The sequence below is a fragment of the Ascaphus truei genome, chromosome 5 (assembly GCF_040206685.1).
Source record: "Ascaphus truei isolate aAscTru1 chromosome 5, aAscTru1.hap1, whole genome shotgun sequence".
NCBI classification, from domain to species: Eukaryota; Metazoa; Chordata; class Amphibia; order Anura; family Ascaphidae; genus Ascaphus; species Ascaphus truei.
This window is the reverse complement of record NC_134487.1, coordinates 98,701,998-98,727,738: the sequence shown is the minus strand read 5'-3', so window position 1 is coordinate 98,727,738 and position 25,741 is coordinate 98,701,998. Positions and strand designations below refer to the sequence as shown.

Genomic DNA, 25,741 nt, shown 5'->3' with positions numbered 1-25,741 from the left:
TCATTAACTTTGAAAGGGAATCTCTCTGAAAATTACTATTCCTACAGATATGTCATTCTCTTAGAGATAATATACCACAAAGTACTGATTTTTTCCCCCCATAAAAGTGAACAGCTCTTACACTAATGCACACTACCACTCTTGGAAATGGTTTTCTTTAATTAGGCTTCATACATTATGCTTCATGGAACAACCTCCAAAACAGTGGAGACTGATGCAGTAAAATAATGCGTGGGTTAGGCGCCAAGGGAAACCTACTGTACAGAAAAAAAGGTCTAGGCATCAGAGGAAACCCATAATCGTGCGAAATATACCATAAAAAAAACTTTAAAGTAAGTTTTCTGATTTCATAATAAGTAGGGGAAATTAAGAGATTGCGCCAAATTTACAATTAATGTAACACCCCTACCTGTTCCCACGCCCCCCCCCCCCTCCACACCCCCCAAGGGAGATCGTTGGTAAATAGGGTGTTTGGGTGCTCACCTGTGAGTTTCCAGGAGCCTGGGCCTCTGCATACAGGGAGCTTGGAGGGTAGATAGTCTGGTGCAGCGCCTCCACCGGCAAGGAAATTGTAGATCATAAATACAATGCAGCTTCCAGGATAGTTGCAACTGGGATTAATTGTAGCCTTGTAGAATCCTGCACACAGCCATGCAATACAGACAATGCCCTGGTCTGTCGCCTCACCCACCCACGCACTTGGGCAGATGCACAGTTCCTCACTGTCAGGCCTTAGGACACCCACCCCTTCCTGGGCAGGTAGGCCTCAATCTCCAGTATCCTAACCCAGGGGTATCTTTCCCTCCCTGGGCAGGACAATGGAACCTGTACTCATGAGCTCCCTAGAACTACTTCTGATAAAATGGGAGGGTCCCCAAGTTATGTACCATGGGGTGTAACCCTTTCCATCCCCAGTCTCTGGGCAGAACACTATTGCACAGCGTCGCACCACCAGGCACATGATCCACCAGAACCTTCCAAGCTCTGACTCATGCAAGCATGTGCCTGGAAGCTGCAACATTGTAACTAAAGGCTCGCTCAGACAGACCGCTCCTTCAGCATGCTTGCGTTCACGCCTCCGCCGCGCGCTCCTGCAGCCCAGCGATCTCTGCTCAAACTGCAGGAGTTGCGGCGTTTGGGGGCGTGGCAGGGTGCTGAACCAGCTCACGTCACAAGACACTAGCACAAAATTTCAATTTTGGTTGTGGCAGCAAAATATCGCAGCGACAACGCTGCACTTTGCCGCCGGTGGAGTTTTCAGTTTGAAAACTTCCACTGAACAACCAGAAATTGCGACGGACGTTCGCACGCACGTAAGCGTGCGCACGTCTCAACGCGGCCTGTCTGAGCAAGGCCTTATCCCTGCATGTGAGCTGGCTCTTGGCTGTGTGCAAGCTGGTTAACCTTTTCACTGCCAGCAGCTATCATAGCCTACATGCTAAAAGGGTTTGTTTCAGCAAAGAGGCTACACTCATTTCTGTGTTTCTTCTTTTTTTTTTTTTTTATTGTGCTGGCTAAGGCCCCGCTCACTCAGTCAGCGCGCCCGCACTGCAGACAGGCGGGGCACTGACAGACACAGACCGCAATATGCGGTCTGTAGGGAGCCGGAGAGGGAGGGAGGGAGGGGGGCAGGGCTCCGATCGTGGTGCCGTCCACCCCCCCACACACATACATACACACACACACCCATACACACACACACCCACACACACACACACACTCACACACTTTAATAACACGCAGCTCCTTCCCTGCTCCCAGCCCAAGGCGCCTCCCACCTCGCTCCTTCCCTCCCCTCCTCCCCTCCTCCCCATTGGCTGACTCGCGTACCACGTGACGCGTCAGCGCCGAAATTCACAAGATTCTTTCTGCATCGGCCGGCTGACGCGTCACAGTACGTAGTCAGCCCTGTCGGAAGGAGGCAGCGGGGGCAGGGACCACTCAGACAAGGGTCTGGTGGTTCGCGGCCGCGCGCCCCGCCGGCCGCAGCGGGTTTGCAGCCTTAACTACATAGTCTAAAATGATGGCTTATGGGCTGCAACTGAATTAGGGCTTTGTCCAAAGGCATAGGTTGCATTTAATGTTTTGTTCACACAAGGCCTCATAAGATGTACAGTAGAGCTCATTGAAATGAGCTAGCCAGCACTGCATTATGAATATCATAAAGACAGTAAAGAAGCAATTCTCTGTACTCTACAAATACTCTGACCCCTGTACGTCTAAGTTTATGTTTACATTTAGGAATCTAATCCTGCTGAGGCTTAAAGCATTTTTTGTAATGGGCTAATGAACCTTGTTTCTAGAAAGAAAATGCAAAAGGGTGTATAGATATTTCTTGAACCTTGATACATGCTCAAACCAATTGCGTAGCTGAGAGGTTTGTCATTGTCTCGGTTCAATACCCTGTCCTTTTCTTTTCAGCTGAGCCACTCTGACCCTCATTTCTCCTCATTTCTCATCCTTTGTAATGCCATCAATGTATTCCTTAGTTATATTCTGCATGAGACGTAACCTTGGCTAATGTTCAACTCCTTCAGTGCTGAAGAGGTCTATCAGATGTAGTGCACATTTCATTGGGCCCATGAGGAGGAAGGGCAAATAAAATCGCGTGCAATATCGGAGTAGTGTTCTTAAGTGTGTCTGTAACTCAATCCTAGACTGCGAGCGCACATTGGTATCCCAAGCCAAACATCTTCCGGGCAATTAAACTACAATGATATTATATTGGTGTAGTAGTTCAGGATTTTAAATATTAAGGGGAGTATAAAATCATATATATATATCTATATCTATCTCAGTACCGTGTTAGCCGACCTTCAATAATCAAAAAATAAATAGATGATACCGTTCTGTGGCTAACTAAATGCTATTATTTGTGCGAGCTTTCGAGATACACTGATCTCTTCTTCCGGCGATGTTACAACCGGGGGAAGGACAAGCACAGATAACATTCCAAGAGACACTGTTTTTAAGTATACTTTTTGCTTGCTTCATTCATTGTAACATCGCCGGAAGAAGAAATCAGTGTATCTCGAAAGCTCGCACAAATAAAAGCATTTAGTTAGCCACAGATTTATTTTTATCTGTGACTGGGGGTGGAACAGATATTACATTTTTGCAATAGACCCCATACACATAGTAAAACATAACATTTCCAACAATTATTTCACATGTTGGGCTGCGGCCAGGGTGGTGAGACGCGCGCTCACGAGGTGTGACGTCAGCATCTGCTGGAACAGGAACGATTCGCTGACCTGCTCACTGCGTGCTCGTTCGGGGGGCGGGGGCATGTCAGCCTGAAGTGGGGTGTGACTTCACATCTTGAGCTCCATCTGATTGGTTGTTGACTGCTGTGCTCTCATGGGCTCTTACCTGGTCACGTGACATGCCATAGCGCCGGGAAAACAAATTTAACTGTTTCTCCAAGCACCACTCCGGCCCGTGCACGCGCGCACCAAGCGACACTCCCACCAGTTAAAAGGTATTTAAACACGCCGAGCGTAAGTGCGCATATGATCTCATCCTGGACGCAGCCTTAAGAACATCTGATATTTCAATGTTTGTGTTGGATTTGTTTTTTTTGTTTGTTTTTTACACACTCAGTGGAAAATTGACATGGTGCAACAGAAAGGCACACTACTTTATAATTTGTTTTAACAAGATCCTGATAATAGCACTTGTCAACTTTTTTATTATGAACATTCATCAAATGTTTCCATGGAACTCCTAATCTGTTGTGCTGTTTTTCATATGTATTACAGACCGTCCAATTTGTCCAAGGAATTTTTGTTGAAAAATATGACCCAACAATAGAAGATTCGTACAGAAAGGTTAGTATTTTGTCTGCCGTTTCCTGGAATTGGTTTCAGTTGACTTTGAGCATCGGGTACACAGTACCTTAACATTTTCCTCTTACCTATTTGTAAGCAGGCTGCATTGTTCAAAGTGCCGAATTACTTAAAGGTACAATCCCATACAAACGGCCAGTTGAATTTCTTAGGGGCCTCTGAATGGGGAAGTATTTGTCTAGTGTTTTCTTTACCCTTCTCACCACCCAGTACTTATCAGAGAACCAATAAAGTTAAGGGGAACTGGGGAGTAGAGATGGGCGAATTCTTTTTGTTTTGCGGATTTGGATCTGCCTCGGTCGGCTGGTTCCTTTTGGTCCGCAAATTAGTCTCAAAAAGGACTATTTGTGTTTTTTCCATATTTTTTTTAATTTTTTTTATTAATACTAAAATTATTAGTAATAGTCGGCATGAATTTATGAAGGATATAGATCATGCCAAACTAACTTATTTGTTTCTTTGAGAAGGTAAGTAGGAATTTAGACCTGGGTAATGCATTTGATGTTGTCTACTTGGATTTTGCATCGGCTTTTGATACAGTGCCACACCAGGTTAGTGTAAAATATAAAGGGAATTGGATTCGGTTAAAATATTTGCACCTGGATTGAATCTGGTTGAAAGATAGACAACATAGTTGTCAAATGGAACCTTTTTAGGTTGAGAAAGTTGAGTGGAGTACCTCAAGGATCGGTACTGGGACTCCTATTTTTTTAACTTTTTTCTTAATGATCTTGAGTTTGGCATACAGATCAAAGGCTCCATCTTTGCTGATGACACTAAATTGTGTAAGGTAGTAGAATCAGAGCAGGATGTAATTTCTCTCCAGAAGAAATTGGATAGACTGGAAACTCATGCAGATGAGGTTTAATACAGATAAATGTACGGTTATGCATTTGTGAAACCAGAATAAACATGTGACTTACAAATTAAATGGAGCACATCGACTGTAGGTCAATCCTTGATGGAGACAGATTTAGGAGTGCTTGTAGACTGCAAGCTTGGCAATAGCTCCCAATGTCATGTAGTAGCTGCAAAGACAAATAAGATCTTATCTTGTATTAAACGGGGAATGGATGGAAGGGAAGCAAGCATAATTATGCTCTTCTATAAAGCATTAGTAAGACCACACCTTGAATATGGAATACAGTTTTGGACACCACTCCATAAAGACCTGTAACTAGAAAAAGGGCAGAGCACAGCCCCACCAAATTAGTAAAAGGGGATGGAAAATCTTACTTCTGAGTAGAGGCTAGCTAAGTTAGATTTGTTTACATTGGAAAAGAGGCGTTTAAGAGGGGTTATATAACCACATACAAATATATTCTGGGTCAATACAAGGAGCTTTCAAAAGAACTAGTTATCCCAAATGCAGTACAAATGACACTGGATCACACTTTAAGGTTGGACATCTTTTTGGACAGGTATACAGAGATATACCAAATAAGTAAACATGGAAAGGATGTTGATCCGGGAAGAAGCCAGTTTTCCATTATTTGGAGTCAGGAGGCACTTATTTTCTTACGAGACATAATTGGATAATGTTTCACTGGGGTTTTTTTGTTTGCCTTCCTCTGTATCAGTATACTGCAAATACAAATATACAATAAGTACACTGGTTTGCAGAAGTACAATATTCATCTCCCTGCAAATTTTTCACATTTTGTTGGCACCTGAGCGTACTCCACGACCCTTTCAAATTAGACTTTACATGTAAAATCTAAAAAAAAAAACTACTCCCAACTGGTAGTTAGAAAAGGCACATAGAATATAAAGATTTACAGAGAAACTGTTTAATCTCGGTTGCATAAGTATTCAACCCTTTTGCTACTGTTGCCCTAAATCATCTCGTGTGCAAATGAATTGTTTTAAACCATTTCACTAATTTAATGACCTTTCAAAGTGGATTAACTTGTAGATCATTTCCCTTGGCTATCTAAACATTTTCAAGCTGCAACTTGCATAGTGATCCAACAAAGCAACCATGAAGCCAAAGGAGCTTTCGAAACAAGTTCGGGATAAAGTGGTAGAGCGGCAGAGAGAAGGGTACAAGAAAATGTCAAAGGTGCTAATAATCCCTCTCAGCAGAGTTAAGTCCATCACTAAGAAGTGGAAGATTCATCATGCTACACCCTACCAAACTGAGCAACCAGACAAGCAGGAAACTGGTTCAGGATGTCACTGAACCAAGCAATAACTATGAAAGATAGGCAAAGTTCTGTATCTTAGATGAGTCAGTGTTTACACATCACCAACTGGTCCCTACACAAAGCTGGCCTGTATGGACGGGTGACAAAAAAGAAGCCAGTACTCACAGACTCCTCTTAAATCATGTATGAAGTTTGTGAAATAAGCACATAAGATGATACTGCAGACATGTGGGAAAAGGTTTTGTGGTCAGAGGACACAAATTTTAACTTTTTGGTCTAAATTCCAAGCGTTGTGTCTAGCGCAAGCACATTACCCAGTCAACACCATCCCAACTGTCGGGCATGGTGATGGCAACATCATGTTATGGAGATGCTTCTCTTCAACAGGTGACTGGGAAGTTTATCAAGATAGAGGGGGGAATGGATGGTGCAAAGTACAGGCGGATACTTGAGGAAAACCTGTTTGTCAGCCAGAACTCTGAAACTGGGGAGGAAATTCACATTTCAGCAGGGTTATGACCTGAAGCAGAAAGCCACACTGGAGTGGTTGAACAAGAGGAGAATTAATGTTCTTGAGTGTCCCAGTCAAAGCCCTGACTTGAATCCAATCGAACATTTATGGGGCGACCTTGAAGATTGCAGTCCATGGCAATCTCCCATAAACTTATTAGAACTGGATGAATTTTCCCATGAAAAATTGGCAAAAATATCACCATCCTACTGTTCAAAACTAGTAGAGACCAATCCAAAAAGACTCATAGCAGTAATTGCTGCAAAAGGTACTTCTACCAAGTACTGACGTAAGGGGCTAAATACTTCTGCAACTTGTAAAGTTTATTTGTACTTTTCCTTTGACATTTAACCTCCTCCTCATAGAACTGTTCAGTGCAACCACTTCAGCTTTAACTAAAAGAAGTTTGTTTCAAAAACTACATACATTTGTAATTCAGCATGTGACATTATTGGTAGGGGGCGAGTACTTCTACAAACCACCATCTGTCGTCAAAATTTAACATAGTTTGAACTTGATGGGCATACAGTGTCTTTTTTTTTTTTATGTTGTCTTCTATGTAACTGTCTACAACACTGGGTTAACTTCTTTTAGAATAGTAAACTGATCATCTCCCTCTATTGCAGTCTAAAAAAAAAATAAAAAAAATTAAAGACCTGTAACATAGAGGAATTCATAAAGAATCTCAATAAATTGCTGCCTTCCCAATACATACAGTATCAAATTGCATCACTCTGTCCAATTGCAGATGGCTTTTTCTGACACTGGAGTATAAAATAAAGGGATCACATTTAATTGGGAGTGTCATGAATTTTGCATACATTTTAGCTTTGAATATACAAGTTAACTCTCTGGAGGCCAAATTTTTAAGAGGGCCAATTGTCTTATTACCACTTTACAGCACAGGATTGGCTTGCTTGCTAAATATCCCTCAGTAGAATGTGATCTTTTCATTTCGGCTCCACAGAGCAAATACATAGTAAGTCCGGAAACAAAGCTGTCAGCAGTTTCTGCAGAGTATGGCCATGGACCTCTATAGCCGGGGGCTTTGTAAAGCAGGACAGTGCTTACACATCAGACTGACTGCAAGTGACATTTCATTAGGTCACAGCATAAGCGTGTGGAGCTCTTGCTGGACATCAATCAGGCAGAACCCAAGCTTGTATAAGTTAGAAATAGTATCTAGTTAGAAACAAGAGCTACAAAATATAGATATATATATATATTATTATTATTTTTTTTTTTTAATATCCCAGTGTGGCTCTGAGGCCAGAGACCATTTGAATCTAAAATGAATGTGATTCTGTTCTTTCAAATGAGTGAAATATCAAGGGCCTTAATATTTTTATCAATGTTTCAGAATTATAAGTTACTAATTTATATGATTTCATGTATATAATGGTTACACCGCGGAGGTTCTCCTACAGAGTATAAGTTCTGTTAAACTACTATGGCTGTACAGTGGTGAGAGATGTGCTTGCTAACCTCTGTCCTGCCAAAAAATGCTGGTTCGGTTTTAGAAACAGTTTTCTTAATTAATTATGCTGTGCTTTTTTATTTAAATTGCATTTCACATCTTTAGATTGTTACACAATTGGTTACTTGAGTGCAAAGCCTTTGATTCTATGAGAATGGCAGCTATTTTATGCTAAAACCTAACACTACAACAGATTTCTGAAGAGGGTACATCTTTAATTGAAAAAAAAATAATAATTTGGTTTTCAACCAACTTTTTTCTCTGCACCCGTAGCCACAGTGCTCAGTTCCTGAGGCACCCCTACAACAGGACAGGGTCACACAAAACACAGGGCAGAGAGACTGTCAGGGGACAGAGTCACAGGACAGTCAGAAACCACGCACACGACAGACAGCCTCCCCTGCTGCCCATGCTGCTGCTTCCTCCTCTGCTTGGCCACAAACTCCTGATTGGCTGCTGCTGAGTAATACAGACAATCCGGCTAGAGGAAACTACCCTTCCATCCTTCCTCTTGGAGAATTAAACCCCGCGGTGCCGTTTTAATCCTCATGGAAAACATTTTTTTGTACAATGACAGGAAAACCAGGGATTCAGTAAATAATGTATAATTTTAAATGTTGGACATGTAAATGTGCTTCCCTCCTCTTCTACTTTTTTTTTTTATAAGATGCCACCTGCTTCCCCCCCCCCCTGTTCTTCCAGCCACTCCATACCCACTCCAGCAAACCAGTCTTCATTGGTCTGATGAACTTTCACATGACACACAAAGGAGGGCAGGAAACAGGCGTGGGTTCCCAGTTTTGCATTCATTTAGTGTTGCATAACTGGATAGTCATGATAAGGTTCTATCCTTGGATAAATATGCAGGAATAGTTTGGTTTTAGCTCATGATGTCCTGTAAAAATGCTAACTTAAGTGGTATCCTTTTGTTCTTACCAAGCTATTCATCTCAAGTTCAAATGAAAACAAATTTCCTTGAATGTTTTTTGTTTCCCAGACCTTTCTGCACTGAAGTGAACAGCAATGCTTATGAACCTATGCATTTCAGGTCACCCTAAGATTGAGGAGTTTGATATTGCCATACCTTACGTTAGTTTTCTTTCTTGTTGCTTTTACAGCAAGTTGAAGTTGACGGTCAACAGTGTATGCTTGAGATCTTAGACACAGCAGGAACGGTACGTACACTCGTTCATAATACAAGTAATGCTTTAGCACTAAATGCACAATGGTACCGATGAATGTCACACACAGTCTAATAACATTCTCACAATACTTATCTTTATAGAACCAGCCCTAAGGTAGAACCTACACATTGAATGCTAATGATGCAGCTTCCCAGCGTGTCTTGTTCAGCTTAGCACAGATAATCAGTCAGTGTCCTGTCTTATTTTTTGTTTTTTTGCTTACAAAACATTTGCACCGCGGAGCGTGAAAGCCCCTCCAGAAATGTGAGACTGAAGCAGATGGACAACTGTTGACTCGTGTAAATGTATATCAATTTCATACAATGCAACAAAACAAAAGGAAATGCTCAGTGGGAAAGAAAAGATTTGCTGCATGTGTTGTGATGCAGAAAATGTCTCTGTTGCTGAAATTACAAACCTTGCAGATGAAATCAAACCTTTCAGTCAAATCCTTTCCGGGTTTAACTTTTCTTGGAGCAGCAGGTCCGTTTACGTACAAAAAAAAATCTAATTTTTTTCAAATGGGCGCTTAGTGCGGCTGTGTAATTTATTTGACGTAGTCGCAGTATTAAAATGTCCTGTCCTTTTTTGGGTGGGGGGGGGGGGAAACGAAAAGCATAAAATGTGCACAAAGCAATATCTAGGAATAGTGTTAACATCCTGGAAATCTTTTTGCTAAATGTATTTCCGTCTATGCTAGACTAGATTGCAGCTTTTATACTTATAAGTGAAAATGGGTTTGATTCTGAGTTCATAAATTGTAAAGTATGTGTTGCCGCAAGACCAAAGGTATTTAGCCACTTAGTCAGAGATTGGGTTTAATTAATGAAATTATTATGAAATGATGATGCGCCTCCAGAATATTCAACATAATGTTTTATTTGAAACCCATTGAGGCTGGTTTCTGGGCCCTATTAGTCTGAACCAGTTAATAGCTGAGCTCCAGGGATTCTGGCTTTATTGGTGCCGTATGGAACTCCTGGCTAACGGTCAACTAGATGGGTAACTGATCCTGGTAAAGACCAACTTTTCTGTCTTCAATGCGACCTCTTATGTGACCATTTCACATTTTGCCATAATAATTTGAGACTACGTTACCAAACTTTTTTTTTTTACTCTCTTTACAGGAACAGTTCACAGCAATGCGGGATCTCTATATGAAAAATGGACAAGGCTTTGCATTAGTGTACTCTATAACTGCACAGTCCACTTTTAATGACTTGCAAGACCTCAGAGAGCAGATCCTTCGAGTCAAAGACACTGATGATGTAAGCATTTTATAGAATTGGCTAGAGATTGAGCACTAAATATATTTTGTGGTCAGCACCATCTGATACACCTTTGTTTTGTCCTTTGCTGCTAGAAGAACCTGAATTATTTGCAGGCTTCACTGTTTCTGAACACATTAAAAGCTGTGTTTGGGTGCTTGTATTATATGTGGATGGGGAGTTTCCCTTCATTCTATTGTTCAGTGCAAGCTATGCATTCTATTTTGTCTTGTAATACCAGAAGAAGAAAATTAATGTTGTCATGTAGTCTGTTTCAATTCATCTTGTGCTAGTTTAGATCAGTGTACTGGTTGTGACCTATTTGACAAAGAATTAGCCGGTTTGGTCAATCTGCATTCATGATTCAACAGCAAACCATAACTTCTAGTCTTTGATTATAGCCAGTGTGTTAATTAGAAATATATGAATGCATCAAAGTCTTGTTTTGTGGGAGGAACTTCTCATGTTTGTCAGCTTAAATTGGAAATTGCTTAAATTATGAATTTTTTTTCTTTTTTTCTTGAGACTACTTTAAAACACCAATTTTTCGTTGAGAACTACTTAAGCATTTTTACATTTTTTTTATTATTCCTTCCTGTCGGCTTGGTTTAACAAGGCGTTCTTTTTTAACACCTACTGTGTTAGAGGCTGTTGCAGGCATCTCCAGGACTGAATGGGTGAAAGCAGCTTCCCAAGATAGCACTGTTCAATTACTTGCATTTAAGAGTGCACATCTTAATAGTGGAAACTGTTAGACTTCAAAGCAATCCTTTGTGTATGTCCGTGTCCGTGTGTGTGTCCGTGTCCGCTTTTTGTAATATTTCCAAAATATAATTTGCACTGGTGAGTGTACAGCTTGTGTACATTTTTAGATGTCTAAAAAATAAAACAAGACAGTAAGCTGTACAGTATGTGAGAGAACATGTTAAACAGAATACGTAGCAGAAGGCAAACTTTAATGGTAAAAGAGTAAATGCAGTGAACACTTTTGTGAAAGAGGACAATGTCATGTAATGTCATTTGCTCCCTGATTGCTTCAGAACCATGTTATTTAATTGGAAATGGGCACAAAATATATAGCCATTTTAATTTTAGATAATTGAAAGAATTAAGTGAATCCAGACAGGTTTTGATGGCTAACAGATTTTGAAATGCACAGCCACAAAAAGTCTCACATTTTGAGTTTCACTTTCCTTAGACAATCCAAGCCATTTTTTATTTATTTTTTAATTTTTTTAAATACAGGATTGAAACATGGGGTCTTCAAAGCTGAACCCTATTCATGTAAGTTCTGAGGGAACCCCTGCATCTGAAGCTATTACAGGGTTCACTATACGGCTGCTTTTCAAAGCTCCTGGGCCCTGTATGCCAATAGCAAGCCGTGACCTCATTATGTGCGGCCTCCTATTGGCTCTTGTGACCAGGGACTTTAAACTGACAGAGATACCATCACTACCTTCGGAGGTAAGTATCTGTGGAAGCAGGGGGTCTCCAGAGCTGAAATAAACGGTGTTAACCCCCTGCTACAAACCTGTATTTAAAAAAAAAAGAAAGAAAATGTCATAGATTGCTCCTCTAAAAAGAGATTAATAAAAACTTGCATGAATATTTATTAATTTATCAATTTAATATATGTTTATAGGTGTATGTTACAGGCCAGATTAAAATGTGAGACCGCTTTAGTTTTGAGTAGATTGTTCCAGTTTTGGGGTACACGGTAAGAAGAGAAGTCGGCCGGATATTTTGCTGAACCATGAACAGTCTCTTGGAGTCAGATCTCAGATAAGTGCTGCATGTGGTAGGGGTGAGGAGCTTGTTCAGATAGGCGGGTAGCTCACCCAGAAAGTATTTGAAGACAAGACAGGAGAGATGAATTTTGCGCCTAGACTCAAATGATGACCAATCTAGTTCTTATAGCATTTCTTAGTGATGTGTATTGTAGTTGCATTGGAGAACAAAACGGCATATTAAATTGTAGAGGGTATCAAGTTTGCTATGGTGGTTTTGGGGTGCCGAGCCATATACTGTGTCCCTATAGTTGATAATTGGCATCTGCTGTGCGATACGCTTTCTGACCAGCAAACTTAGGGAGGATTTGTTCCTGTAAAGTACACCTAGTTTGGCATAGGTTTTGGATGTCAGGGTATCAATGTGCATCCCGAATGTTAAATGGGAGTCAAACCATATGCCCAAGTACTTAACACTAGTAACAGGGGCTAGGATGGTATTGGCATTGGTTCTGATCTGGAGCTCAGTCATTGGAAGCTTTAAAAATGTAGCCTTGGTCCCAAATACCATTGTTACAGTCTTGTCCGTGTTTAAAAACAGTTTGTTTTGGGAAATCCAATTTTGAAGTCTCAAAGTCAGATTGAAGTATGTGTTCAAGGTCGGAGAGGCTATGGCTGTGTGCATATGAAATTGTGTCATCTGCACACATGTATTGAAGCTCCCTTACAAGCTGTAGGAAGATCATTGATGAACACTGAGAGAGTAGGGGCCCCAGAACAGAGCCTTGTGGGATACCATAGGTGATATCCAAGGAGTTGGAGTTAGAGCCTGAGCTGGACACATGTTGGGATCTACCTGATGGGTAGAAATGAAACCAGTTTTTAAAGCATGCTTCTCTATTCCAGAGTACTGGAGCTGGTTAAGCAAGATAACATGATCAACAGTATGAAAAGTCTTTTCAAAATCTAGAAATATTGCACCAGTGAGTTGTTCCATTCCACACTGGATCTCATTGCAAATTTATAGCAGGGTAGTTACCGTGGAGTGTTTGAGGCGAAAGCCAGATTGGAATTGGCTAGGGAAATTTGTCTTGGTATAGTAATTGCGAGTGAACACATTTTTCCATGACTTTGGATAGTATTGGGAGAAGAGATTGGCCTGTAGTTTGAGACAGAGTTTTTTTTCCCCACTTTTGAAGATTGGGACAATTCTGGCAGTTTTCCAGGTCTTAGGGATATGGCCTGCAGACAGGATAGAGTTGACTATGGAAGCAATTGGTTCGGCAATGGCTGGGGCACCAAGTCTTACGAACTTAGATTGCAGTAAGTCAGGTCCACATTGGCTGCTTAGTTTTAATTTGAGGAGCGCTTGTGTAATCTCCTCTACGGATACTGGGCCAAATTTAAAATTATGAGCAGTGTTGGGAGAGGGCGGGGCTATAGGGGTACTCTCAGAATGAGGTTCATGTTTGTGGTTTGGGTTGTGTTTCGCTAATAAGTTTGTAGCACACCCCACAAAGTAATCATTGAATGCATTTGCAATGTCAGTGGGATTTGTCAGAGTAATATCCTCCTTAGTGATATTACTTGGTCGTTGGTTAGAAGGCTGGAATATGTTGTTGATAACCTTCCAGAAGTTTGATGTATTCTGGAGAAGATTGTCAGGGTAATATTGTGTTTTTGCATGTCATGTTTGCCTTGTGCACATGTTCCGCAGGCATCTGTAGTGATTGAGATCCTTGGTAGTTTCTGTTACTTTGTAGCTTTTCCACAAGGCATCCCTGAAATGGTAGAGCACTATAAGGTCAGTTGTAACCCACGGAAGGTGCCCCCCCATTCTCTCATTCTGCATAGTGGAACATGGGTATCACGGAGGTTTAAGAACTCTGATTGGAAATAATCGAGCGCAGAATTGGGTTCGGGAATTAGGTCGATTCTGTACCAAGGACAGTTGGTAACGTCAGTCAGAAACTGTTGTGGTTTAAAGTTTCTAAATGTTCTAGTGAGGAGAACTTTAGGGCTTGATTGGGGTGGTTTAATTTTCCTTACACAGTACACTATTGCATGGTCACTGAAAATGTAGGATGTCAGAAGATTGGATTCTGCTGGGATTTGAGGAGAGAATCCAGTTTAGCAAGCAGTGATTGTGAGTCTCACGTTTGGCCGTGTGGGTTGGGAAATGAGTTATGTTATACTTTTAATCTGTGACTTCTAATCACTGTGTAATTTCAAAATGTCTCACCTAGGACATTGATATAATGTCCTAGGTGAGACATTTTTCAATTACACCGTGATTAGAAGTCACAAATAGATTAGATATAGATATTGTGCAATTTATACTCTATTAAAATGTAGCCATAATTTTAATCTTTAAAACCAAGCACACAAATGTTCAGTCCGTTCAGGGAAGAAAGCTGAGAACATTCTTTGTACTGCTACTGGTTAGTGGGAGGAACAGACCTGACATTCCGCTATAAAAACAATAGATGTTTAGCAACAAACCTGTACACAGTATTGCACTTTTCAAATACTGTTTTAATATTTACCAGCCCATTCTCACCACATCCTCATTAGTGCAGGCCCAAGTATAGAGGTGCTCAATCATCGTGTGAATGTGGCTTGTTGTCTGCATCATGTTTGTAAAACAATGTTAACACATCAGTTTACTAATGGCACAGCTGTTTAATTTCACACCAAATACTGTTTTTCAAATGATACCTTACTGTGTGCTGTAGAACTGCTGTAGCTGAGTGGCAGCACAACTCTGCTCTAGATATCAAGCGCTTAGAATATTTTTCAACTAACGTGTGTGTGTGTGTGTGTGTGTGTGTGTGTGTGTGTGTGTGTGTGTGTGTGTGTGTGTGTGTGTGTGTGTGTGTGTGTGTGTGTGTGTGTGTGTGTGTGTGTGTGTGTGTGTGTGTGTGTGTGTGTGTGTGTGTGTGTGTGTGTGTGTGTGTGTGTACTATGATTGGCCGTGCAATTCACGTGATGCGCCATCGCCTGTGAAAAACAATCTCAAATCTCCATGAGACAGAAGCGTTGCAGTTCGTCTCGGCACTTATGTAGCTACTGTGGTATGTGCGCTTTCACTGCATTTTATTGTTTTTGTTTTGAAGCTGCGCGGCGTCGCGCACGATTTCTGGTATAATCACGGCCTCAGGGTTTCCACTTACTATGCACATTTCCTTTTACACCCAAAGGATTAGTTCCACTTTCTTTAAAAAAAAAAAAAAGATAAAAAAATTTTTAAGCATTTTGCAAGCAAATTACTTAATATAGACAAATTAATTTTGTGGCATTGGCTTGGTTAAATGAAATTGTTAATGTAAAAGAGTTACTTATTTGGTTTCTCTGAAAATAGTAGTTTGCAATGGGGACCCTGAAGAGCAGAATATATGCCATTTAGTTCTTTCCTCAATGTTGGTATTCCCATTTTTTGTCGGAAGGACCAGCAGAAGTGAAGCAGCACTTTGCCTCTAGGACGGAAAGCTACTGCATATCTTTCCGTCAAAACCTTGACGTTAAATAAAAGAGTTTCTCCCTTCCAAGTTTTAGCTTAGTTTTTACAAACCAACTTTAAAACAACCTTATGCGTTTGTTTTGGTTTTGTTTTTTGTTTTTTGTTTTTTTACAGCTTTCATCTGAGAAATGTCGCTTCCATAGTTTAAAAAAAAAAATTGTCCTTTTTTTAGTTCACCCCTTGAACATTACTCTTGTAAACACTTGCAGTTTCCTCCTTCACAACCTACCAAAAATATTATCCTTCCCCTCTCACTTATCTGTAGCCAGATGTTATATTTGTCCTCTTATTTACTGCCTTTAGTGCTGCTGGTTATAATTTTTACCATCTGCTTTACACTATTCTTCCAAAACACTGCCTCAAAATAATCATTTTACGCAGTTCTTCTGGAATTCTTCTTCTGAATAATCTGTCCTATCTATTCTGAATTACTCCTGAGGTTTTCCTCCACTCTTCCACTTATCTGAGCCAAATAACTGTAAACTTTTGGGATGCCAGTCTCGCTTACCATGTAATTCTGCTCTGCTGCCGTTCGTGGACTTGGTTCTAGTGGCCAATTTACTTATGTCTTTGCTTTGAGCTGTTCACAGATCGCCACCGTCTTTTCCTGCACATACGGGGATTTATGATAGTCCTGTTAAACATTCATTTTTCTTCTATTAGTTGATAAAAGCAGTTAATACATTGATATTTTTTTTGGTTTTCACTCGCGTGTTTAGGTACCAATGATTTTGGTCGGCAACAAGTGTGACTTGGAAGATGAAAGAGTTGTAGGGAAGGAACAGGGGCAGAATCTAGCAAGACAGTGGAACAATTGTGCATTCTTGGAGTCTTCTGCCAAGTCCAAGATTAATGTCAACGAGGTAAGGTTTCCTGGACAGGCATATATTGTCTGCTTATCCACTTAAGGAAAACACGTAGGTCAATACAAATGTGAATCGTTTAATATGTTTACTAGAGATCAGGGGTGTGCAAAGTGGGGCCTGGGGGGCGTGAGATTTCTGGGGGGACAGAGGGGTGGCAGCTGTTAGAGACCCTGCGCTTCCCCGAAGGCATTTAAAATAAATGGCACGGATCGCGCGGGGCCTCTAACTTTTCACTTACCTGGAGTTCCAGCGACGCATCTCCATGGAAACTGGCGTCAAATGACGTCGTGGGGTAACGTGACATCACATGACACCATGACATAATTTGACGCGGGGGGGTGAGCCGGAGGAGCCAGGAGGGTGCATAAGAGACTTTGCGCACCCCAGCTATAGAGATATCGATGTGGTACCAACATTTTTAGTAACACAAAATTGGTACGTCTGTAGTACATTTCAAAGTATTGCAGGCTCTACATTAATGGTTAATACTCTGTACAATAGCTTTACAAGCCATTTTCTACTCTTGCAAGTACAAAAGGTTGAAACAAAGCTTGAAACGATTAACTTTTGTGAAATGCAGTGACGACAGTTTTCCTGGAAATCTGAGTAATCTGTTTGCGTTCACAGATTTTTTATGACCTTGTGCGACAAATTAACAGAAAAACTCCTGTACCGGGCAAGGCGCGCAAAAAATCAACATGTCAGCTGCTTTAATACACAGATGTGCTGTAGCTCTGAGCCAGGTAACATATCTCAATCCTTACATCTTTGTAGTTGTACAACGCTTGCTCATTGATCTGTTTCACAAATGGTGATATTTTGATTTCTTTATTGTACCTGGGCTATCAGAACATGGTTTCCTACCTGAATCGGGGTGCTCCAGCTTACGAGATAAGATTGTTTAGCAAACCCCCCAGTCCAGGTAGGGGAGAAAAAGAACCACACAAGAAATCCCCCAAATAGAGAACGGCTACTTTCATGGAAAATGTATAAATGGATACAATTGGAAGGGCAGGGTCTACATGTTTTGCAAGCTAAGGGACACGAAGGTCATTGCCCTTGTTTCAAAAAGCAGCAGATAATTAAAAAGCAGCAGATAATTATAGGAAGAATAGCTTGATATTGTTTGCAGTCCGGGTAAACTCAGCCTAAAACTGCGAAGGGGGATAATTATGGAATAGTTCAATGTAGTCTATAGTTCCTAACTATAGTGAATTACCCCCTTTTTGAGTTCTTGTTACATTAGCAAGGGATCATTTCTTATTGTGGTGGTTGATTAAATAGAGAATACAGTTAGAAATGCAAGGATGAGTGGTGCGGAAGCCATAAGACCCTGAACTGCTTCCGCTGCAAATAATTCAATTAAAGCAGGGGTATTCCACTCCAGTCCTCAAGACCTCCCCCCCCCCCCCCCAACAGGTCAGGTTTTCAGGATATCCCTGCTTCAGCACAAGCATCTTCGATTGAGCCACTTGTGCTGAAGCAGGGATATCCTGAAAACCTGACCTGTTGGGTGGTCGTTGGTACAGGAGTTGAGAACCCCTGAATTAAAGAATAACCCAAAAGCGGCCTCTAACTCGAGCTCTGCAAGAGTTTGCAATCGGCAAAATAACAGCCACCAAGTCAGAAGAAAATATACCGCTCACTGGTAATTTAGGTGCAATTGATGTTGAAGAAATGATATGCACCCAAATGCCTAGAGTAGCATTGGGTGCTATCTGTGTGCTGAATTGAAATGTATTTTAAAAAATAGAGAATGTTGCTTGTACCAACCAATCCCTAACAAGCACACTTATTGGTGCACACCAGGGCTATTTAAAACTTTAACATTTAATATTCCCACAATTAAGATATGTCTACACGTGCAAATAAAGTTGTCATATATTTATTGTGTATTATTATTTTAAAAGTATACCAGGGGGTAAGGTAAGGACGCTGCTGCTTACTCTACTATGGTAGAACACAGCTGAACTCCAGTGTTAATTATCATGTGATATCAATTTATATATAAAATTCACACGGCAATCTGGCTGTGTAACTACAAAATATAGAATTATTTTATAGCCTATTGGTTGTATATTCCCACAGAGATGGCTATTTTGTAGTCTGTTGTATTACATCTCTCAGTATTGACCATTCTCTGGATTAACACAACCACCATGTAGTATAGAGTTAGGTTGTTTCATGCATAATTGGGGTTGTGATCAATAACACAGCATACCAAATAACTCACCATTAATTGGAAATTCGTTGTAAACTCAAACCTAATACTGCTGGTGTTCACACACAAGTATATCACAATAGTCTAATAGGCTAACTAAATATAAAAGCCATGAATGTCATAGAACAGCTCTAACATCACTGCATACTTTTACTCCTAATCTATATGGTATATACTGTGTGTGTGTGTGTGTGTGTGTTCAACTCAATTGATGGTGAGTGGTATGTGGGATTGATACTGTGTACATTGACCCCCCTATACTGCACTACAACACTCAGACTAGCTGTATGGTATAAGCACTATGATGCTTGTACTGAAGAGATTAGTCTAGTATACGGTGTAACAAATAGAACAGCGCAATTACCATATTCAAAGCGCAATGCCATTACATGAATGAGCCCACATATGCAGCCATAATAAGCCTCCCAAATGTTATGAGGGAGTAGATATAAATGGCATAGGGTATGGCATAAGGTATGCTTAGGTAAAATAGCGGAGTTAACACATTGCAACGATAGACTATCATATACAGCCTCCCAAGTGTGTGAATATCTAATGCAGCAATGGACACGGTGGTGCGCTTGAACAACCAGCTACAACCTGGTAGGTGATGCGATACACAGCGTTCGTCCCTCCTCCTGGATTGGCGTGACTACGTCATACGCCCAACGCGTTTCCCTCCCGAACGGAGCTTCGTCAGAGGAGAATGATTAACAGAGGTTGCGCAAGTTGCCTTAAGTAGTGTCTATGGTTGCTAGAACAACCCTACTCCAATCAGGACTTGTATTTCAATCCAACCTGGTAAAATCATAAGGCGCTACTTGTATTGATAATGCGCTGCTTCTGCTAAGACTGATACTCCATTGCAGAAGTATTGCAACAACGTACAACATTTAAAAATAACATACAAATTAATTATATCTCAAAGGGGTACAATGAGGGTGCATGTCTAAGCTACAGTTTTCTATAAACTATAGAATGGTGCTGACAAATCTTAAATACAATGTAGTAACCCCAAAACTGACTGGCAGAGTTTGCTTATATTTGGACAAATAACTGCAATGTTGTTTGTTGTAGTTGGATCAAACAAACAGATTATGCAGTGTTTCAAATTAAACCTAATATAGGATCCAAACTTGTATATGAATTCAAGTAACATACAGTAAGTATCATTGAAAAGAGTTAATACATTTCTTTATTTAACTGTCATTTTGCATCATGTTGGATACGGTAAAAAAAAATGATGCCAATGTCTACCAACAACTTTATCTCTATTTTTGAAAATACACGGCAAAATAAATGGCAGCACTGGGGGAGATTATTGGGGGGGAGGGGAATGGTTAACCAAGTGATTTTACTGCTAAGGAAAACCAAGAAAATAGAGTTCCTATGAGTGGAACTTGTAATATTTGGCATATCATTTCGATGTCGGACTTCTCCTTGAATGAACCACTTCTAGTATTCATTGGATAAAGGCCCTTGGTAAAATACCAATTACATGGATGCAGCTGAGCTCCCTGTTTTCGGGCATAAAATGTTAAACCTTGTGACTGCCAGACGGGCTTTGCATTAAATAAGCTTAAATATTTTTATACACTAATGCTTTTTTTATTATACAGTAACTTTATAGACTACTTTCTGAAGTCCTTCATTTGCTATCTTACTCTTGTAATATTTTGATATGGTGATTCCTGGGTTATCGGATTAAGAAGGGAAAAAAATCAGTTGTTCACATGAGGTTTAAAATGGCAAAGCATAAACAATCTTTTAGTCTTTCTGTGAAGAGGCAACATTATTATTTTTTTTATCTGATTATTTGTCTGGTACTATTTTAAAGTCCCAAAAATCTCAGAACAAACCGTTTCATTCTGTAGTAGTAGAGCCTTTTGTTAGGTCTCGACAAAATAGTTTTTTTTAACCGCCTGATTTACTTGGGCATTGTGTGTAAAGCAAAAATATACGTCTGATAGTGATTTCTTGCATTGTAGAGATCCAATTTCTTATGCGAAGGTATCTGCAGTGCATTCCAAACCTTCTCCATCACTGAAGTGAACCAAAATTGCCAAACATAATACATTTGTTAGTGTACAGCTGATGCTGTTGGTTTTCCCAAAGTAATTCTCCGTCATTTTCACTGTAATTTTACAGGTCTGAAGAACTGTTGCTGAACTCAACAGTGCCAGCATTCCAACTATTAACCCTATCAACAACTTCAATGGACTTTCCTGTGGTGGTACCCTTTAAGATACAGATGAAAGCTGCAAGCTCAGATTGCGCACCATCAAATCCCCTCCCAAAGTCACAAGAAAGATGCCTGCTTTGAAATGTTCTTCACGTATGCAACTGGGAGCAACGGAGCCCACGTCCAGTATTACTGCTAAGAGACATTGTTCACCCAGCAATGTTTAACATGTATGAAAACGTGTACTGTATTCTTTCACAAATCCCTCCTTTCTATCGGAGAGTACAATGAAAAGCACCACTATTTTAGCTTAATAAACAAGAAAGTCCAAAGAGCTCCTATATAGACTACTCCTGGTGACCTTGCATCTTTGGTATTTGCAGCTTCTTGTAACTATTTTTTCCTTCCTTTTAAAGAAGTACAAGAACATCCATTGTATTGTACAAAGCGCTTCTCATGAACATGGCTATAGTTTCTTCTTTTTTTCCCCCTTTACCAATTTTTAGGGCGTCCTGTGGCCACTAGAGTTGCACAGCCCTCTGGCACTGAAGGGGTCGTTACAATACATTTTTTTTTCTGTCACGTCTTTGTTGAAGACTTTGCCTTTGATCTATTCAGAAGAACATCTATAGGTTTCACCCTTTCATTAACCACGTATTCTTTTTTTTTTCCCCACTCCTTTTGTTTACATAGGGAATAATGTTTATAGATGTGTATACAGTGGGGGTCTACAACAAGAAGTGTATATTTAACGAAATTTTTTTAATGATTTATCAATCTTTTGTAAATCATTTTCAGGCTTCTGCAGCTGTAGATTCTCACTGAACTCTTGTCCCTCCCCTTGCTTGCTCATGCATACGTGTATTTGCAATACCAAATATACAGGTTTAGTACTAGATTTTTTTTTTTTTTCTCCCCTGTCAGTGGTCGTTTCACATGTGTATCGTTTTGGTTGAGATGTTAAATGGTGGAAGAGTTCAGTGGATGTGAATGTGGGACGTAATTTTAAATCATGTGTAATTGGTCACAGGCCTAAGTTGCAGTAATTACCTTTTTGCTGATTTATTTATCAATGCCTTGTTGCTTTGTATGCATTAACGTTTGGGTGTAAAGATTGTGTGTATAGCCAACAGGGAGCTACAGTAATTCAATTGACCAACCTAATGCTACAACTGCTTTGAGGTGGCCAAATGTAAACTTAAAAGCCTTAAATAAAGTGGTGCAATTTTGTATAACTTAGCATCAGTTCAATAAATTTGGATTGCCATGCAAGGGCTCACATTATAATTGTCTGCCACTTCAATGCTTTGTGTAATGTTTTAACAGTGCTAGTTAATAAATGTGGGTGCTGCCTGTTAAAGTGCATAGCATGCACTCTGCACGATGCAATTTCCCAACACTTCAGTGCCAGTCGGTCTTGGAATACATTTCTCTCAAATGTTTTGCAGACCCCCTTCAGCACTTCGTTCAATTTCACAAAACCAAATTCCAGCACGTCATTTATGCTAATTAAAACAACGGTTCTCGGACACATGTAGCAGTATATTAAAGTCACTTTTTTGATGCATTTCAGTTAAATTGAAGACTTGAAATAATCTAACCGGTGTGGTGGTTGATTATCCGCAGAGTTACAGCTTTGTTTTCACATTGTGCATTAAAGGTCAAATCTGTCCATTCCATCTTGCTTATTTTGTCCAGGAAGCTGAGGGGTACGTTAGACTGAGGCTAAAACCAGATTTCATCCTGGGCCTTAATGTGTCTGGAAGCAGCTATGATGTGACTTTAATTTGGTATACCACTGAGGCAATATGTCAATCGACTAGATCAGTGAAAGCTAGTTAATATGGATATCGCTGTACAGCCTCCTTTTCTTCCAATATTTCCAGATAAATTTTTTTCCCCTGCTCTATACCAACTTTGAACTCTGCTAATACACAGACGCAAACAAAATAAAAATACTGTTCTTCCTTGTATGCAGATTGGTCTCATGTTGTTCTGACTAAATGGATGTGGCTCATTTACTTCAGTTTTTTTGTTTTTTTTTACTAGTTCTGTTCATCCCTGGCCACAGCAGAAAATGTCTAAAATATTTAGTGTCTGTTCTAAGCAAAGATTCTACGATTACCATAATAAAAAGCATTGGATTTAATGTGTGATTAGTATTGGTGTAACCTGCAATGTGTTGTCCCCCTTCTGCTAAATTAATTTAGTGCTATGAGTTCTGAAGTGTTGAAATTGCCAAGCATATTGACCCAATCTAAAATGAGAATTGAATTGTATTAGTGTGAATTTTAAAGGACAGTACATGCGTTTGTAGAGATGACAGAACACCTTGGAGGTACATCTATTCAACAATCGGAGAAACTGTTTAACTATAGATAGGTCTATAACTGCATACAGGAAAATAGTGGAAATATTTCATTGCGACAGTCGCATGCTCTGGTTCTTAAGGTATTTCTAGAAATGTAAAATGTGGGGTTTGCAAAATCTACGGCGGCAGAAATGCTTGTTCATTGAATAAACTTGCATTGACGTATGATCAACAGAGCATCAGCCCAAGACTTGCACCTAAAATGAAGAAGCATTGGCACTCGGAGGCATGTTGGGTACCTGACTCCAGCATTCTGTTCCACTTACTAGTATATTTTACTTGTCTCCCTGAGGTCCAATGGCCCTCGGACACAAACCATACCCCAATAAATAAACACATCAGACTTGTTTGAGGGCACCAATTTATCCAATGTCTTCATATAAAGGTGTGTGTATATATTTTGTATGTATGATTTTAAACAAGGACCATTCCATTACCCAGAGGTGAGCAGCATCAGGGCACTAACTCCTGGAAGGGCTCTACTCTGGGCACCAGCCAAACCTGACAATACACCACTTCTGGCAAGGTCACCATGCAACAACCAATGTAATTTGAAGCTTCAAACTTGACCGCCACTAAAAGCCACAGGCATTTCAATTGCTTCCTGTAAGGGGTAAACTCCAAATATCCAACCCCACTAGGTCGGGTCCATATAGGCCTCTGCTTCAGTCACCAACACCCTATGTCAAATAACTAAACACCCGCAACTTCTAACAGTCAAACTGCATTATTAATGTTCTTGCAGCAATGCAGCAGCGATTTCAGTATAGACTGCCAGCCTATCATAACCTGGGAATAACCTCACAACTGTGAAAATATATATTTTTTAAGTTTCCGGGGCAACTGATTTCATATAATCTAGATCATTCCTGCCCGCATGTTAAACAATAGTATCCAAGGAGCCCCACTTTGCCCTGTACCGGCGTAACTCGGGGAGGCCTTCGTCCCAACTACAGCCCAGCCAGCCAATTCCAACAACTGGACAAACTCAGACTGCTTCTGTACGGACGTATCATCCTTTCACTGCCCAGTGCAAAACGGAGTGTCTGATAATACACATGCAAAAAAAGTAGGGAACCAGAAAGCGAGGAATTTAACAGTAGAACCTACAACACTGAATATATGACCTTAACCATCCTGTCACAATTTTTTATTTTTTAATTACACACTTCATTCATCTGGCAAACCTACCGCAGCTGCCTCTGTTGCTGTACTGATGCAGAATGAATGAGTGTTTAAATTAGTTGGAACTCAAACCCCTCTTATTTAATAACCGCAATAAACTGGTACGTAGATAATGATACCATTCTCGTGCACCAGCAAAGCCCTTCTCCCTCCAATCTGGCCTAATTTCCAAGTAAAACCTTACATTCTTAACTGGAAATCTCCGAATCAGAAAGCTGGTACAAGGTAATCCCTACACATTTACTAATCCGTTTTCAAGCGACTAATACAGACACCCCTCCATCCTCCAATAACAAACCTTCAGGGTCATTCTTACACCCCAGTAAACACCTTTGTTACATCCGTGTGTCCCACAAAAAAAATGTCTTTGCAGAGCCGACACAGACCAGTACGCAGATTTACCTGCATAACAAATTATAGCAATACCCCAACCAAAGTTTCATAATCACAGGGACGGCCAAACGCTCTTCTAAAAAGAGCCCCACTCCCATGTGGCAGTATAAACAGAATAGGTGGTTGGGGATGATGAGATTTAAGTGTGAGCAAACTTTTTGCATTGAGCCCCCATTTTCATCTGTGATATTAGTTTCCCCCGCCTGATGTAATCTAAATCACATTACTTTTTTTTATTAGTCGGTATAACAGTTTTAAAACCGTAAAACATGACAAATGTTATAGGTTTGTTTCTACATAAAGCAGCGTAGTACAAGATAATACTGACTGCAATTTGTTTCTACCTCCCCCCCACCCCCGATCCTCTCCCTGATGCTCCCTCCCCCTCCTCATCTATCCTCGCAGCTCTTTCCCTCTCCTCCAGCTCTACCCCTCCTCTATCACCACCCTGTTCCACAGGTAGGCATGAAGGCAGGCGGCAGGCGATAAGGCGGCGGGCCATCTGAGTTAAACAGCGGAGTCAGGAGTTGCAAGGAGGCAGAGCAGGACGGCCAGGGAGGTGCGCTCTGTAGTATCATTGACACCGGAAGTAAGAGACTTTCGGGTCAGACCACTGGGGCACGCTTCTCCCCGGCCGTCCTGCTTTGCCTCCATGCAACGCCTAATTCCTCTGCCAACTGCTTCACTCTGGTGCCACCACTATTATCTCTTGCCGGGCGCCTCTATCACCACCCTGCTTCACTCTGCCCCACCACCCCCACCCACAAAATCTTGTGTCCCCCCAGAATCTTGTGTCCCAGTTTGTGCACCCCTGATATAAGAAACTGCTAGATTGGGCCTC

General features: G+C 40.7%; 1 protein-coding gene across 1 annotated transcript in view; it reads left to right on the top strand.

Annotated features, from left to right (window-relative positions):
• Window positions 1–23,100, top strand: part of RAP1B (RAP1B, member of RAS oncogene family) — a 79,288-nt gene extending 56,188 nt beyond the window's left edge. The window contains exons 3-8 of the mRNA XM_075600300.1: window positions 3,762–3,830; window positions 9,102–9,158; window positions 10,295–10,435; window positions 16,402–16,545; window positions 17,176–17,291; window positions 20,918–23,100. Coding sequence (XP_075456415.1) covers window positions 3,762–3,830; window positions 9,102–9,158; window positions 10,295–10,435; window positions 16,402–16,545; window positions 17,176–17,262 — 498 coding nt within the window. The 3' untranslated portion in view covers window positions 17,263–17,291; window positions 20,918–23,100. The remainder of the gene's footprint in view (window positions 1–3,761; window positions 3,831–9,101; window positions 9,159–10,294; window positions 10,436–16,401; window positions 16,546–17,175; window positions 17,292–20,917) is intronic.
• Window positions 23,101–25,741: the final 2,641 nt, after the last annotated feature.